Genomic DNA, 15,048 nt, shown 5'->3' on the forward strand with positions numbered 1-15,048 from the left:
CGAGGGCCCAAGCGCCGGCTTCCGGCTTCCTTCTGGCGCTAAATCCCCATCATTACCTGCGCTCATCAGCCGCGCTGTAGCTTTCTGATTGGTCGATCTCGGAGCTTACCAACACGTTCAGAGGAAGGGGGGGGTGAATTCCTAAGGGACCGTTCAAGCCAAATGGGTTGCCAGGAAAAAGGCAACGCCGTTTCCCCTCCCCCCCATCATGGTTTATTTTTATACAAATTTTATACAAACAGTTTAGGCATTCCGAAGTAGAAAGCGAATTGTTTCCACCGCGTTAATAAAATGGACCACACCACATGGAACGCGCCACGCACTCTGAGAATGGAAGGCGGGAAGCGCGCGCGCGCTGTGACGGTTGAAACGCTTTCTCTCTCCCCCCCCCCTCGCGTCATTGATCAAATGGTACACCCCAACCGCCCGGTCCTGCTCCTCCAGAGTTGCCAGTCCGCCAGCCCGTCTCCACTTCCCACGGCTGGTGCGCTCTCAACGCAACTTGCTTCTTCTTCTTTCTCCCTCCCCGCGCGCGCTCTGCCGATATGCAAATAGCGGGGCTCCGGCAGCCAACGGGAAGAAGAGAGCCCGCCACGCCGCACGGCGATTGGCCGGCGTCGCGGGCAGCCGGCAAAGGCTAGCGGGTTAGGGTGCCCCCTTGCGGCTGAGGCCGAAGCGGCGGTGTCGGTGTGAGGCGCGGGCGGCATGAGCAGGAGGCACCGCGGCAGCGGCTGAGGCCGCGGCGGGGCGGGACCGTTGCCGAGCTGAGGAGCCAGGAAGGAGCCAGAGATGGCGGTGGTGGCGGCGGTTCCGGTGGCGGCGGCGGGTTCAAGCGGGCCGCCGCTCCTGGCCGCTTCCGTCCTCCTGCCGGCGCTGATGCTCTTGCTGCTCCCGCCGCAGCCGCCTCACGCCGTGGAAGGCGCCGGCCTGACGGAGAACGTGATCTGGGCGGTCAACGCGGGCGGGGAGGCCCATGTGGACGTCCACGGCATCCACTTCCGGAAGGACCCCCTCGAAGGACGGGTGGGACGAGGTGAGAACGTCCAGACGGGCCTGGTCAGCCTGTGGAACTCACTGCCACAGGAGTTGAGGGGGGAGGGGGGACGCGTAGTTCAATATCTCCCATCACCACCACCAGGAATAATACACCTACACGTGAAGGATTGTCCTTAGCAATCATAGTCTCTGCACCCACATTTTAATTTTTTTTAAAAGGACCTAAGGCTGACTATAGCAGGGAACTTCATGGATTAAGATAAATATTATCAATTGCTGCTTGCCATGTTAACTGATGCAACTAGAGTGGCTCCTTTGGAGATAGAATGCTGAACTAAGGGGGCTTTGGTCTGGTTCATAGTCTCTGCACCCACATTTTAATTTTTTTTAAAGGACCTAAGGCTGACTATAGCAGGGAAAGGGATTCTCCCATAGGTTTTGCACTACTGCCCCAAAATGGGGAGTTGTAGCCCAAAACATCTGGACCAACCCACCCCTTTCCTGGAAAAAGGTTGCCTTAGGTGGCTTCTGTTAAAAGCAGCAGGGAGAGATGGGGTGGTTTGTTGGGTGTAATAGTAAAATGCAGCTTTCATGCGCAGGGGTAGGATGCCTGATGTGGTAGCGGTGAGAACAACTATGGCGTCCTGCATACCAGCTCTTAGAGCATTTGTTGCAGACACTGGGTGCTAGGTGGTCATCAACCTTTTTTTTTACTCTGCACCCACCTTTAATCTGGACACATGTTTGGGGGCCCATTTCTTAATTTTATACAGTATATTTCTATGGTGAAAGTGCTGCTGCTGTGACTCACCTCGGATCAGGCTGTGACCAGGTAGGGTCACAACCCACCAGTTGAAGACAGATGAGGGTAGAGGCTTATAAAGTTATGCATGGTGCAAATAGTTGATTTTCTTGTTTGGTGCTAGAATTCAGAGTTGTCAATGGAGGCTATTGGCAGATAGGTTCAGGATTAGAAGGAGCACTTCTTCATATAGCACATAATGTGGACTTTGACAATTTGGTGCCCTCCAGTTCTTTGGGGTTGATGGGCATTGTAGTCCCAATCAGCACATCCATGTATGATGCTGAGGCCAGTGGAAGTTTTAGCTTAAAACGACTAGGTTGAGGAAGGCTGCTATAATTTGCAGTTGTTAGAAGGCATGGCATAGCCAGCCACTAGGTGGTTTTGTGTAGGCAACTTCATGGAATAAGATAAATCTTATCAATTGCTGCTTGCCATGTTAACTACGTGGAACTATATGCAGAGGCAGCACATCTGTGAATGTGATGCAACAAGAGTGGCTCCTTTGGAGATAGAATGCTGAACTAAGGGGGCTTTGCAGGGCAATTCTTTATATTATTACTCCAGCAAGTCTGCTGCTGCTTCCTTTCCTAAGAGTCCTTTCCACTGGAATTATAAAGCCATGCTCTTGTTTAGCTCCAGATTGACTGAGCTGGATTAATGTCATTAGTAGCAGTAAGATGCCATGTGGAATGTTCATGCCTGCTAACATGAATTGGAAGCACTAACTGAGAAAGAAACTACCCTGCTCTTAACAACAAAACTCTGGCTAAAGTGGGTTATGTGACCCTATCGTTACTGTATGATGCAATAGTGGTTAATAATAGTTTGAAGCTGGTGTAGCAGCTGAGATGGTAGCCTGGAAAGTCCCCAGTTCAAATATTGCCCCAGCAGTGAACTCCCTGGGTTGCTTTAGGCAAGCTATTCTCTGATGCACAGCCAGTCTCTTACCCCACCCACTGAGGTGCAAACTTGGGACAATGGCCTACCTTGCACGTTGTTCTGATGGTTCTGAGAGAATGTAGGCAAAATGCTTAGAACACTCCAAAACACTAGAGTCAATTGCAAAAAAATTCATATTATTTGCCATATAAATTCTAGTTTTCTTTATGCTAGAATAAAGTATTGTCTGCTTTTATTTTTTTACTTGTTGAAAGCATTCTTACCCCCAATCCCCCAATTTTCAGCTTTAAAAAGCCCTCAGAGCAGCTTACAAATCAGTTTTTAAAAGAGAGAATCCCTGTCCTCAGGGTTTTGTTTTTGTTTTTTGTTCTCTGAGCTCCTGCCTTGTCTCCTGGGCAAGTTGTCTTTTTGTCCCACATTCCACTTCTCCTGCACCCATATTTGCATTCACAGAACCCCACCATATTTCCTATGCTATCATGATGTCAACTCTCCTTTCTTTAGAAGTAGAAATTCAAAGCAGCACAATATTATTCCACCTTGCCACTCTCTTGAGCTATGAAATGAAGGGAGTGAACACATGCTTAGGGTAACCCATCTCCTGTGACCTTGAAAGGTTGCTCCCACTGTCCCTCCTGTTTGCTGCAATGGCCTGCTTCCCTTCGTTCTGCTCTTCCTTCACCCAGGACTGAGCCAGCTTCTGTCTCTTTTGCTCCACACAACCCCTCCATTTGTGTCCTCTTTTCACCCAGATCCCTTTCTAAATGCACACTGCATTGGCCTCTCTTGCGGCTGGACTTTGTCCCTTCAGGGGCTGCCCCCCTTTCCCTTATAATCCACATAGCTAGCTTATGAACAGGGAACAGCAAACATGGGGAACTGGACACTTAATGAGCATGTGGTCTGTTCCCATTTTGGTTGGTGCACGACACAGGGTGGGGTGGGTTTCTGTAGAGATGGGTGGGGTGACTGCTGACTCTTGCTAAAATGAGTTCCACAAAGGTTCCAGGTGCTTTTCTTGGGAACCGTTTGTGGTTACTGTAAGCCGGAAGCTGCTTATTATCAGACTCATAGCTGCTTGTGTTACAAGACGGCCCCAACCATTTTTTTCCTTTATTTACATATTCACTATTAACCTTCTCCTTCCTTCTGTGCTGTGTTGATCCTTTCAGGAGTTGGAGGACAGCATATGTTAAGTCATTGCTCAGCTTCTTAAAGAGAGCCCCTTGTGTTCGCTGTCATTTACCCAGAAGTTCACTATCCCTCCAGGCTAATTTCACCAAGGTGGATGTGTGTGTTGCTTTCTCTCTCGCTTGGCTGCAGTTTTTCTTCTTACATCTAATCCAAACTCTTGGCTTACTCTGGCTGCTGGCGTCTGTGCCTGCTAATTGTCAGGTAGCCAGCCAAATCTAGGCTGAGAGGCAAACTTCTGCAAGGAGATTTCAAGTGTACAAAGGACTTTGCCACAACACTGCAGTGCACAGTTGTACACTTCCGTCTTGTTGGGGTGGGGAGGCATGCTGGGGAAAATGTCTTAACAGACTCCATGATTGTGCAATACAGGTTGTAAGCTGCAGTCATGTTTCTAGTCTACCATGCATTCTAGTCTTGCTCAATATCTTGCTTAGCAGAGGGTGGAAATTTCAAGGAAGCACATTTGGATGAAATGTTAGGAGACACTTGCTAATGATTAGAGCTGTTTGACAATGGAATAGGCTGCCTTGGCAGATGGCAGGCTCTCATTTGCTAGAAGTCTGTAAGTAGAGGTGGGATGATTCTCTGAAGTGTTGTAAGATTCCTGTACTGGGTATTGGGGTTGGACTAGATTACCTTTAGAATTACATTCCAAATTTAAAGTTCTAGGATGTGGTTTTGAAGTATATCCCTTTCTTGTAATCATGTTGCAGAAGCTTCTTGTCTTCTTGTTTCAAATATTCTTAGCACCATTGTACCAAGTAAAAATTCAGACTTCTCACTCAGAGCCATGCCAAGTTAGTACAAATATTGCTTACCTTGAATAGTTAAGTGTCACTGCACTGAAGCGTTGCTAAAGATTTATTTTTTCTGCGAGTACAACCTGCCTCCTCCCTTTCAAATTGCTCTGTTCAGCAAGAAATGAGGACTAAAAACAATTTCTTTTACAAGCAAGAGCAATTCTGATTGCTGCACCTCAAAAGTTATTGTAGGACTGGAATCGGTTCAGAAAAGAGAAAACAAAATGATCAAGGCTGGAACAACCCCTCCTACATGAGGAAGGTTACATTGGTTGGAGCATTAACTTTAGAAAGAAAATATAGTGAGGGCATTAAAAAGTTTTGCATGGTATGGAGAAAGTGGACAAGGATAACTTTGCTTCCCACTCTCATAATACTAGAACTCAGAGCCATTCACTGAAGCTGAATGTTGAAAGCTTCAGGACAGAGAAAAGAAAGTACTTCTTCACACGGCGCATAGTTAAACTCTGGGATTTGCTCTCACTAGATGTAGCGATGGCCACCAACCTGGATGGCTTTAAAAGGGTTTTAGACAAAGTCATGGAGGATAAAGGCTATCCGTGGGTACTCGCCACAATGCCTATGCTCTGCCTCCAGTGCTGCTGGAAGTCACAAGTAGGTAGAGTGCTCTTGCACTCATATCCTGATTATGAGCTTTCCAGAGGAGGCATGTGTTTGTCCAGTGTGGGAACAGAGTGATGAACTCGGTAGACCTTTGATCTGATCCACCGGGCGCTCTTTATGTTCATCGGAGTAAAGTACTCCCTTGCTTAACTTTTAGTGTGGGTCTGTGACAAATGTCACATACTCTCTCTAGGCTTTTGATAGGGACTCTTCTTTTATTCTTTAGATCAGGGTGTGTATGTACTATAAAATTTGCTGCTTGCTTATATTGTAGCTTTGCTGTCCGAAGCAGCATCTGTATATGCTGCAACGTTCATTTCATGCAATAAGCCAAACTATTCCTTTTGTCAGATAATTTCTTGTGGGTATAAAGTTATGGACAAACACATATTCATAACAAACACACAATGTAACTATAGCAAAAGGTCCTAAACCTCTTGGTAGTGTTTGCAGGAGTACACATAAGTGCAGGACATTCATGTGGGTTCAGACACACCTTGTCACACTGGTTCTGAGCACAGCCTTCCTGGTAGCTAAAATAGCCAAACCAACAACACGTCTATTTCCAAAGTGCTATGAGGTGGGTGGGAAGGAAGGAACAGACTGTCAGTGAACTCAGGGCCATTGGTGTCACTGTGCTCAGGCAGGTGTTTGAAGTGGCATAGGGCTAGACCGCATGTAAGCCTCCTTCAAAGCTCCATCAAAGGTGGGGCTGGCGGCAGTTTCCTCCTGTATTTACAGCTGCAGAGAGGGGTTTGACTCTGTACTCAAATCTGTAGCACAGCAGAAACACAGAACTCAAACATTAACCAGTCTTTATTCTGAAAGAAAAGTTGAGAGAGGCATTGGCCTGTTTTTCTTGTGGGTGATCCACTCACCCCCACCGTTTTCAGTTTGACCATTTCCCCCTCCCCAAACTATGCTACTCATTGCTAACAAAAGCAAGGAGGTGGTGATGGTTTTAATTTTCTATCATTCATACAGGCTTTCTTTGGAAGAGCTATGTTTGGCTGCTTCTAGAAGTATTTCTCTATGAGTCCACAGCTGTTCTAGCTGCTCGGCTTGTATGCACACTGCAGTTTGCAGCAGGCCTTTCTCAAACTGCTGATAGCTGAGGCATCCCCCACCCTGGAAAGCATTACTTTTAGAAGGAAACAATACACACTTTCATAACCCGCAGAAGAGCCCAAGCTCTGTGTTACTTGGCTCATGCAGAGGTGCAGTGGGCAGCCTCCCCTGAAGGAGTTGTTTGTGGTGTTTCTGCACTCGGGAGTCTTTGGATTACAGTGGTGCCCCGCAAGACGAACGCCTTGCAAGACGGAAAACCCGCTAGACAAAAGGGTTTTCCGTTTTGGAGGCGCTTTGCAAAACGAATTTCCCTATGGGCTTGCTTCGCAAGACGAAATGTCTTGCGGGTTCCCCCCCCTTTCCCCCCCTTTTCCTAAGCCGCTAAGCCGCTTATCAGCTGATCCGCTAAAAGCCGCTAATAGCGCTAATCCGCTAAGCTGTCTATGGGCTTGCTTCGCAAGACGAAAAAACCGCTATACGAAGAGCCTCACAGAACGGATTAATTTCGTCTTGCGAGGCACCACTGTATTCAGTTGCTCCCATATAGCTGAGTGGTCCATCCCTCAGAAGAGGCTGATGGAAAGGAGAGCAGATTGGAGCAGCTGATCTGGCAGGTGCCCATCAGTAACCTCTAGGGGTAGTGTGTTGGTAGCCCTTAAATTTGATTATGAAAATTGCAAAGTCTTCTGTGGAAGCATAACAAACTTCACGCCTCTGGTTGGTCATGGTAACATAGAGCCAGATATCTGATCATGAAAAAGTAGGTAGTCCAATGTCATTTCTTCGAGGTACATGGAATTCCCCTAAAGTACAGCTAACTTGGGCCCCATAACACTGTGCATAAAAGCTTTTTCTCCCCACACCCTGCCCCAAATTCAATGAGAGAGACTAGTTGCTTCTGGCATGTAGAGCAAGACTCCAGTGCCCTGCAAAACTGTGAAGTGACTCTGTGGTCTTGTGTCAGAGGTCTGCTTGGAACACAAAAGCTTCTCAAAGATCATCTTTTTGAAAGGAACATGTAGAGGGGATTATCATTGCTGACTCAGACCCAACTGAAAGCTCAGCAAGTGGTCTCCAAAGAGGACCGGTTCACCTATGTGTTTGTCACTTGTGGATCGCAGCATCAAGTGTGTCTTTCATGTGAGAGTTTGTCAGAACTTCCACCCAAGGAGTTCATTTGTGTTCATCTCTTTTTCAGATAGTGACATCTATAAGTGAGAAATTAAGGCATATATGTGCATGTGTGACATAGTTCAGGGGTGGGGATTTCTTTCAAATTTCATGGTCCAGGGCCAAATTTCTTTGTGAGCAAACTTGGCATGGGGGGGGGGGGGATGCCAGTGGTGGGCAGAACCAGCGGCAAAAGTGGGCAGGCTGTATTCCATCCATGCAAAAGTCAGTGGTTTCTACACACTTACACCTCCATATCCAGGTAAGCAAGAGGCATTGTTAGAGCACAAGGATACATTCTACCCAGGTAAAAACCCTGAAGGTGCAGAGCAGGACATGGAGAGAGCCCTGAGGGCCACGCAGAGAGACACAGAGGACCACATTTGGCCAGTGGGCCTGAGGTTCCCCACCCCTGCTGTAGTCTTTCTCACAGAGTGTTCCAGCCACCTGATCTGCCCCCTGATCTAGGACTTTGCCCTTAAAATGCTGAGTTTGGGTGAGGAGCTCTTGGTAGGGACAGGTGAGTAGCCAGAAGTGTGGGAAGGGGGGAGGGATTACGAGACCGGAAAACTCCAAGTATTTTGAGAGTGTTGCCATTTATTTTTGGAATCCAGCCTCTGATTATGGCATGAAACTGCCGATCTTGCGATCCAACCCAGAGGATCAGATTCTCTACCAGACGGAACGCTACAATGAGGAAACCTTTGGCTATGAGGTCCCCATCAAGGAGGAAGGAGACTACGTTCTTGTGCTGAAGTTTGCTGAAGTCTATTTTGCACAGTCCCAGCAGAAGGTAAAACAAAAAAGTACTTTGTTCTGGAAGGACTCCCTTCCCATCAGTGGTTGGGTCAAGTGCCAGAGGCCTGCTGCTTTTGCCATATGAGTATGTGGGACTCAAGCATGCACACCTTTCACGACGTGGGAGTGCTTGCCTTCACTCTTCCAGCATACAACAGAACTCATGTCTCCTCCCCCCCTCCCCGGAAATGAAGTATCCTGGAGTCACACACAGAGATCCTCTTTCGGGGGGGGGGGGCGGGGCAGGACCTATCAGCACCATTTCTGCTGGTGGAAGTCACTGTTACCAGTTGGTTAACTGACCTTTGTCATGGGAATATAGGAAGTTACTTTCTTATGACCCAGGCCATTTAGTTCATTAGCATGTACCCTGACTGGCCACAGCTCTCCTGAGCTTCAGACAGGGGCCTCTCCCAGACCACCCTGGAGGCACCATAGATTGAACCAGGAACTTTCTACATTCAAAGCAGATGCTCTACTACTGAGCCAAGACCCTTCCTATACAGTGTCATATACAGAGATCAAAAGACAACCGTGTGTCCTTCCAGCTCTGAAATATGTTTTTGCTGCTGCTCTTTCCAGTCAGTTGTATTGACAGGTCGTGGCTGTAGAGTTGGAAGGGACCACGAGGATCATCTAGTCCAAGCCCCTGCAGTGCAGGAATCTTTTTGGGACTTGAACCCACGACCCCATGACCCTGGGGCAGCCCTCTCACCCAACCTCCCTGGCTGCTAGAGGCCTTACCACTGAGTTCAGGCCCTTTCCCATAAAATAGAGACCTATTTTACAAGCAAAACCAAAAGTTGCTTGTCTTCTTTATTTGACCAGCCAAGGAAATTGCTTTTCTGCCAATAGATGAGTTCCAGGTCTTGGCACAAACACACTCCTCCAGCTGAGATACAAAATCAGCCAGGCAGCATCTCTCTTAGTTCAATGACTAAGAGCATCACATGTAGGCTTTTTGAGTTACACAGGATTTTTCACTGGGCAGTATGGAAAGGCAGCTACTTCCATCCTCCCTAAGAAGTTTGTGTAAACTTGAAAATTTGCATGCTGCTATGCCCATGAAAGATGTCAGTTAGGCTGCTCTCCTGGCCCTGCACAGTAGCAAGGTCAGGATGATTTTCCTGCATCGGCGTTCCTCCAATCCATAGCTTGTTGTCCTCCCATTTTTGCTCCTGATCTGACTTCTACTCTGCAAGAGGCCTCATTCCTTTTCCATATTTCTTTCCAAAGGTTTTTGATGTGCGCTTGAATGGCCATGTGGTGGTGAAGGACTTGGACATTTTCGACCGAGTCGGACACAGCACAGCGCATGATGAGATTATTCCAATTGGCATCAAGAAAGGGAAGCTGAGCGTCCAGGGAGAGGTCTCAACTTTCACAGGGAAACTCAACATTGAGTTTGTCAAGGTAAGAAAAGGCCATTGCTCACAAGTGGCTTCTCTCTCTCTCTCTCTCTCTCTCTCTCTCTCTCTCTCACACACACACACACACACACACACACACAGTATGGATTAGGAAGGTTCACTCATTCCTTATATATTGCTAAGCCCCCTGGCCCAACTATTCCCAGGAGGAGGCTTAGGCAAGAGCAGGCTTGATTCTCAGTGATGATGAGTTTTGTCACATTCTTGATCCAGCCTCTCTTTATTCAGGTAAAGGGCTACCATTCATGCCTTTTGAGAAAGGTTAAGTGCTGAACATGGAGAAATGTTTGTAGGGAAGTCAGATCTGATGCAGCCTCTGCTGGCAAAGGTCCTGAACATAAGAAGAGCCTGCTCATTCAGGCCAAGGGCCCATGTAGTCCAGCATCCTATTCTCAAAATGACCAACCTATGTTAAACCCCCTATGTCTATGCCTAGCAGGATTTGAAACAAGGGCTGCAATAGGACTGCACCCCCAAGCTGTGTGGGCAATCTTTCCCTTGACATACTTCCCTTCCTATGTCTGAGAGAAAAATATCCCTCTTTTAAAAGATCAGAAATCCTATTGACAATGGCATGATGTCAGTGAGTAAGCAAATTTCCACAACATTTGGACTATCCAAAATAGTCTTCCAGGGCCAGATTAACAGAGATTTAAGGAATTTCACCCCTTTCCCAGATGGATTAAAAAGAAAATAAATAAAAAATGTAAAATGTCTTAATAAAATGTGTTGACATTAAGTGTCCTTGCATAACTTGGTTTACAATTATATCTACATGGAATACAAGCATGACATGGAAGTAAATCTTCATATGTTTGCTTGGAGTATTTGTGCTCATCTACTAACCAGAGTTCTCAAGGTGGCTTTCAATATGTCTTTTAAAATACAACTAAACAAGCAAAAGGTACAGAGATGTGTACAGGTTTTGCTCTCGGATATTCCACTTTCCGCTTTGCTGAATTATTTTGGGCCACGGCAGATATCAGATGAAATGGCTACTCTATTTTCTTCCATGTTGTGGAAATGGACTGTCCTGCTCAGGAATTGCCAGTTTGTGTGTCTTGGAGTTTCTGAGCACTGAGCCTTCATGGCACTTTCTTCAGAGCCTTACATATACATAGAAAACTGAATAGTTGCCCTGAGGCTGCGGAAGCCAAGAGAAGCAACCCATGACTGCAGCTGTTAGGCAGTACAGGGGCCTAGGACTACTGGAAAGTTCTTTGTGTACACACACACACACACACACACACACACACACACACACACACACACCTGGCTCCTAGATAGAGCATCACAAGGGGGAAACAATTCAACCATTCTGGCTCCATTCCACCAGCCAGAGAAACAGCATCCACCCCTGCCAAAAAGAAAACACTGCCTATAATATTTAGATTGCCAAAATGAAGAGAAACATGTTCTTGCCTCTGGCACCATCAGGAACCACAGCACCCCTTTCAGCACCCATCAGCAAGGAGAGATATCAGCCTGGCTATAAATGCCTGCCTGCATCTCATCACTTTGTTCTGACATTGTCCAGCTGGTCTCCATCCTCTATTTTCCCCCTCCACATCCCTTTCCTTGGATGTCTTGTCTCCCCCACCCCCTGTAAACCCATATTGACCAAAGCTGCTGTATATTACAGAAGGCACATGGATTACATGCCCAGAGGTTTTTGGCTCTGCATAGCTGCAAATAGAAACATTTTATGTGTATGTAGTAATCACATGAATTTGTCTGTTAAATCTTTGAATGAGTAAGTTGAAAACTTTATATAAATCAGTGCTTTTTTATTACAGTAGTACCTTGGTTCTCAAACTTAATCCGTTCTGGAAGTCTGTTCCAAAACCAAAGCATTCCAAAACCAAGGTGCGCTTTCCCATAGAAAGTAATGCAAAACGGATTAATCCGTTCCAGACATTTAAAAACAATCCCTAAAACAGCAATTTAACATGAATTTTACTATCTAACAAGATCATTGATCAATAAAATGAAAACAATAATCAATGTACATGATAAAAATTACAATTATTAGTTTTTCTTACCAGCACTGATGATAGTCATTGTTTGGATGGGGGGCTTTTATCCATTTCCGCAGTCACAATCAATCAATCAATCAATCAATGAAGAACAAGCCACAGACACAAAAATGAAAAAGCCACACACACAAAATGCAAAAAAAAGCACCAAATATAAGCTCCAAATATCACCTCAGAACACTGCAATTGGAAATGGAAGGCTTTGATTACAAGGGGGGGGGACACCACAAATTAGCAGGACAACAGTGAAAACGGGAGGAAAAAGGCTTTGATTACAATGGGGAAGGATGCAAATTAGCAGCGCAACAGTGAATATGGAAGCTCAGGAGCACGCTCAGCTTCTGAAGCAAAGTTCGCAAACCAGAACACTGAATTCTGGTTTTGCAGCATTCGAGTTCCAAGTTGATCAGGAACTGAGCTGTTCAAAAACCTAGGTACCACTGTACTTGAAATCAGTGGTTTAAGCTGCCTTTATTGGAAATGTTACTGAATTTGGGAACCCTTGCCTTCCTCAAATTTGAATATTCCCCTAATATTCAAACTTTGCCATTTTGCCAAACTTTCTTTTTGCCATTTAGACCCATAGATTTCAAAGGCTTTAAACTTACCTTTGTTTTTGTTCTAAATAAAGGTCTAATTTTTAAAGGAACTGATGACTTCAAACTATTTTTCTATCTATTTAGTCATTCAATCATTTCAAGTATTTATATACCACTCAGTATTCAGAATTTCTAAAACCTGTATGGTTTATATGAATCAGCATTGTAGACAGTTTTGGAGTAGCTGACAGAGAATGAAGCTCATCTCTGCTTCTTTCTTTCTTTACAGGGGTACTATGATAATCCAAAAGTCTGTGCACTATACGTCCTCCGGGGAACAGTGGACGGTAAGTTTATTTCTTATAACCCCTCTGATTTCAACCTCCTCCTGGTCACCAGTTGCCTTTTCTGTTACTGCAGTCAAAAAGTTTGCTCAAGTAAGACCCTATTCCTCCCTTAGACCCCATTCCATGACACCCTCATAGGAACAAAGGAAAGCTTCAGCTTGCCTCTGCTAGAGATTCTCAGTATTCTGAGTATCTGTGTCTGGAAGCAACAGTGGGAGAGAGCTTTTGCTATTGGGCTTTCCAAGAGGTATCTGGGTGGCTATTGTGGAGAAATTAGTCTGGCATCTGGTAGGCCTTTTGATGTGGTCTAGCATGGCTCTTCTGCATCCTTGTGGATCTTGCAGGCCATTCTCTGATTTGGACCAGTTTCCATCCGTGCATCTTTGTACAGACACCCACATTAGACAAATGTTGCACCAACAAACACAGATCTGTCTGCTTAGAATAAATGATGTGTGGCAACATTCCCACTAAATGTGAATTTATTTGGCAGCATTCATGAATATTTGGTATGTTTGGTACAAATATGAACCTTGCATTCTACTGTGGAATATATTTTACACCACTCATTCTTCTTTAATCTTTCTGTAATTATTATGATTATTATTTTATTGTCTTGTGGTTTTTTTCTTCCTGTTTCAAATACTTTTTTTTTAAGCAAGCAATATACTGAAGACCAAATGTTTTTAAATGGAAAACATTAAAAGAAAGCTAATTAATTTGCAGGATTTGCATGCAAAGTCAGTCTCGGGTAGTAATTAATCCCCAATAAGTTCGCTATATGAAGAGTCTCAAATGTCTCTCTTGCTAATTATGTGTTCTTTTAATGTTTAAAAAGTATTAAACTTCAAAAAAGAGAAAAGAATAAATGATATGCTTCAGTGTTAACCAGTTTGGATGGCAAAACTTCAGTTTTTGCCGAATTTGGAATAATTTTGGGAAACAGTGGTTTTCCCGAAGTCGGGGAAGGTTTTTCTAGGGCACTCTGGTTGGTTTTGTTCTGTGTACATCACAGACCCCGGGATTTCTCCTTCTCTTCCATCCCACAGATGTCCCAAAACTACAGCCCCACCCCGGCCTGGAGAAGAAAGAAGAGGAGGAAGACGAAGAGGAGTATGAAGAAGGCTCCAGCACTAAAAAGCAGACCAATAAGAACCGGGTGCAGTCAGGCCCCCGCACACCAAACCCCTATGCCTCGGACAACAGCAGCCTCATGTTCCCTATATTAGTGGCCTTTGGTGTCTTCATTCCTACCCTCTTCTGCCTGTGCAGGTTGTGAAGGACGAGACTGCAAGGCCAGTGGCAGGCCAGAGGGGGAGGAGTTGGACCAAGCGCGGAGGCTGTTTCGGTTTCTCATAATTTAAGGAAAATTTTAAAAGGTTTGTTAAGGAGCAGCAGGTACAATAAAGGGCAAGTTTGCATCATCCTCTTTGAGGAAGGCAGCCTTCACCTACCCACCCTCACAGCAACTGCCGCCTCCTTGAGCCACCTAGCTGCACCATGAGCCGCCACCTTTCTGGTCCAGAGAATCTTGAAAGCAAAGCCTGGGTAGTTCTGGCTCTAAGATGCAGATGAACTATCTTCCCAGCGAACAGCAGGATGGAGGGGCAAGGGCGAGCAGCGGGGAGAACGAACAGGGAGGGGCACATCTTCAAATGTTGGAATGAAGAAGCAGACTTTGCCATCACACAGCCTTGGCTGGAATAATCCACGTTTGTGCTAGGACTGCTTGCGGGGGTGGGGGAAATAGGCTGGCTTTTTGACTCCTGCTGAAATGTTTGTAACTCAACCCATGGTACTTCTTTTCTTTTCTGAAGGAGAGAGAGGCTCGCCCTTGCTGTTTGGGTAGAAAGGCTTTTGGTGACTGGAGCAGGATGAACAGGTTGGTCTTGTTCAGCTGCCCTGCCTGGGAGAAATGTTTTTTCCATGGTCACTGCAGCATGTGACCGGCCACTCTGGAAAGGCTTAAGCCTCCAGAGGGCAGTTTCTTTTCTCGACACAAAACCCTTTGTTTGTCCCTGAATGGTTCCCACTTCCCATTTGCTTGTCTTTGGGGGATTGTTGCTTTAAATGTCCCTCTATTCTAATGCACATGCGTGCACACACGCGTACACACACACCTGTTTCGACACTCAGGACCCCTTTCCATTCTGCATGTCCCTGATGAGAACTTGGTACGTAAAGATTGGAGTTCTGGCAAAGATTTAGGATCTTTTTGATTTCCTTGGTGGCCTTTTAATCTCCCTTGTTCCAGGAGACCTGCCACCTTTTGAGCTGAAGAAGGCATTTTTTCATTTGTTTTTAGGAGCACCAGCGCAGGGAGACCTCTGTCACAACTTGT

At 45.8% G+C, this 15,048-nt stretch overlaps 1 protein-coding gene across 1 annotated transcript; it reads left to right on the plus strand.

Annotated features, from left to right (window-relative positions):
* Window positions 1-670: 670 nt before the first annotated feature.
* MLEC (malectin) lies at window positions 671-14,133 on the plus strand. Its single transcript, XM_081842092.1, has 5 exons — window positions 671-1,033; window positions 8,172-8,350; window positions 9,592-9,768; window positions 12,650-12,707; window positions 13,757-14,133. Exons 1-5 carry the CDS (start codon window positions 790-792, stop codon window positions 13,984-13,986), a joined length of 888 nt encoding a protein of 295 aa, XP_081698218.1. The 5' UTR covers window positions 671-789; the 3' UTR covers window positions 13,987-14,133.
* The last annotated feature ends 915 nt before the right edge of the window (window positions 14,134-15,048 follow it).

The sequence above is a fragment of the Podarcis erhardii genome (assembly GCF_964252035.2).
Source record: "Podarcis erhardii genome assembly, chromosome: 15".
NCBI classification, from domain to species: Eukaryota; Metazoa; Chordata; class Lepidosauria; order Squamata; family Lacertidae; genus Podarcis; species Podarcis erhardii.

Coding starts and splice junctions, on each gene's coding strand:
- MLEC (XM_081842092.1), top strand. CDS start 790: ATGGCGGTGGTGGCGGCGGTTCCGGTGGCGGCGGCGGGTTCAAGCGGG. Junction 1,034..8,171: donor CGAAGGACGGGTGGGACGAG/GTGAGAACGTCC, acceptor TTTGGAATCCAG/CCTCTGATTATGGCATGAAA. Junction 8,351..9,591: donor TTGCACAGTCCCAGCAGAAG/GTAAAACAAAAA, acceptor TTCTTTCCAAAG/GTTTTTGATGTGCGCTTGAA.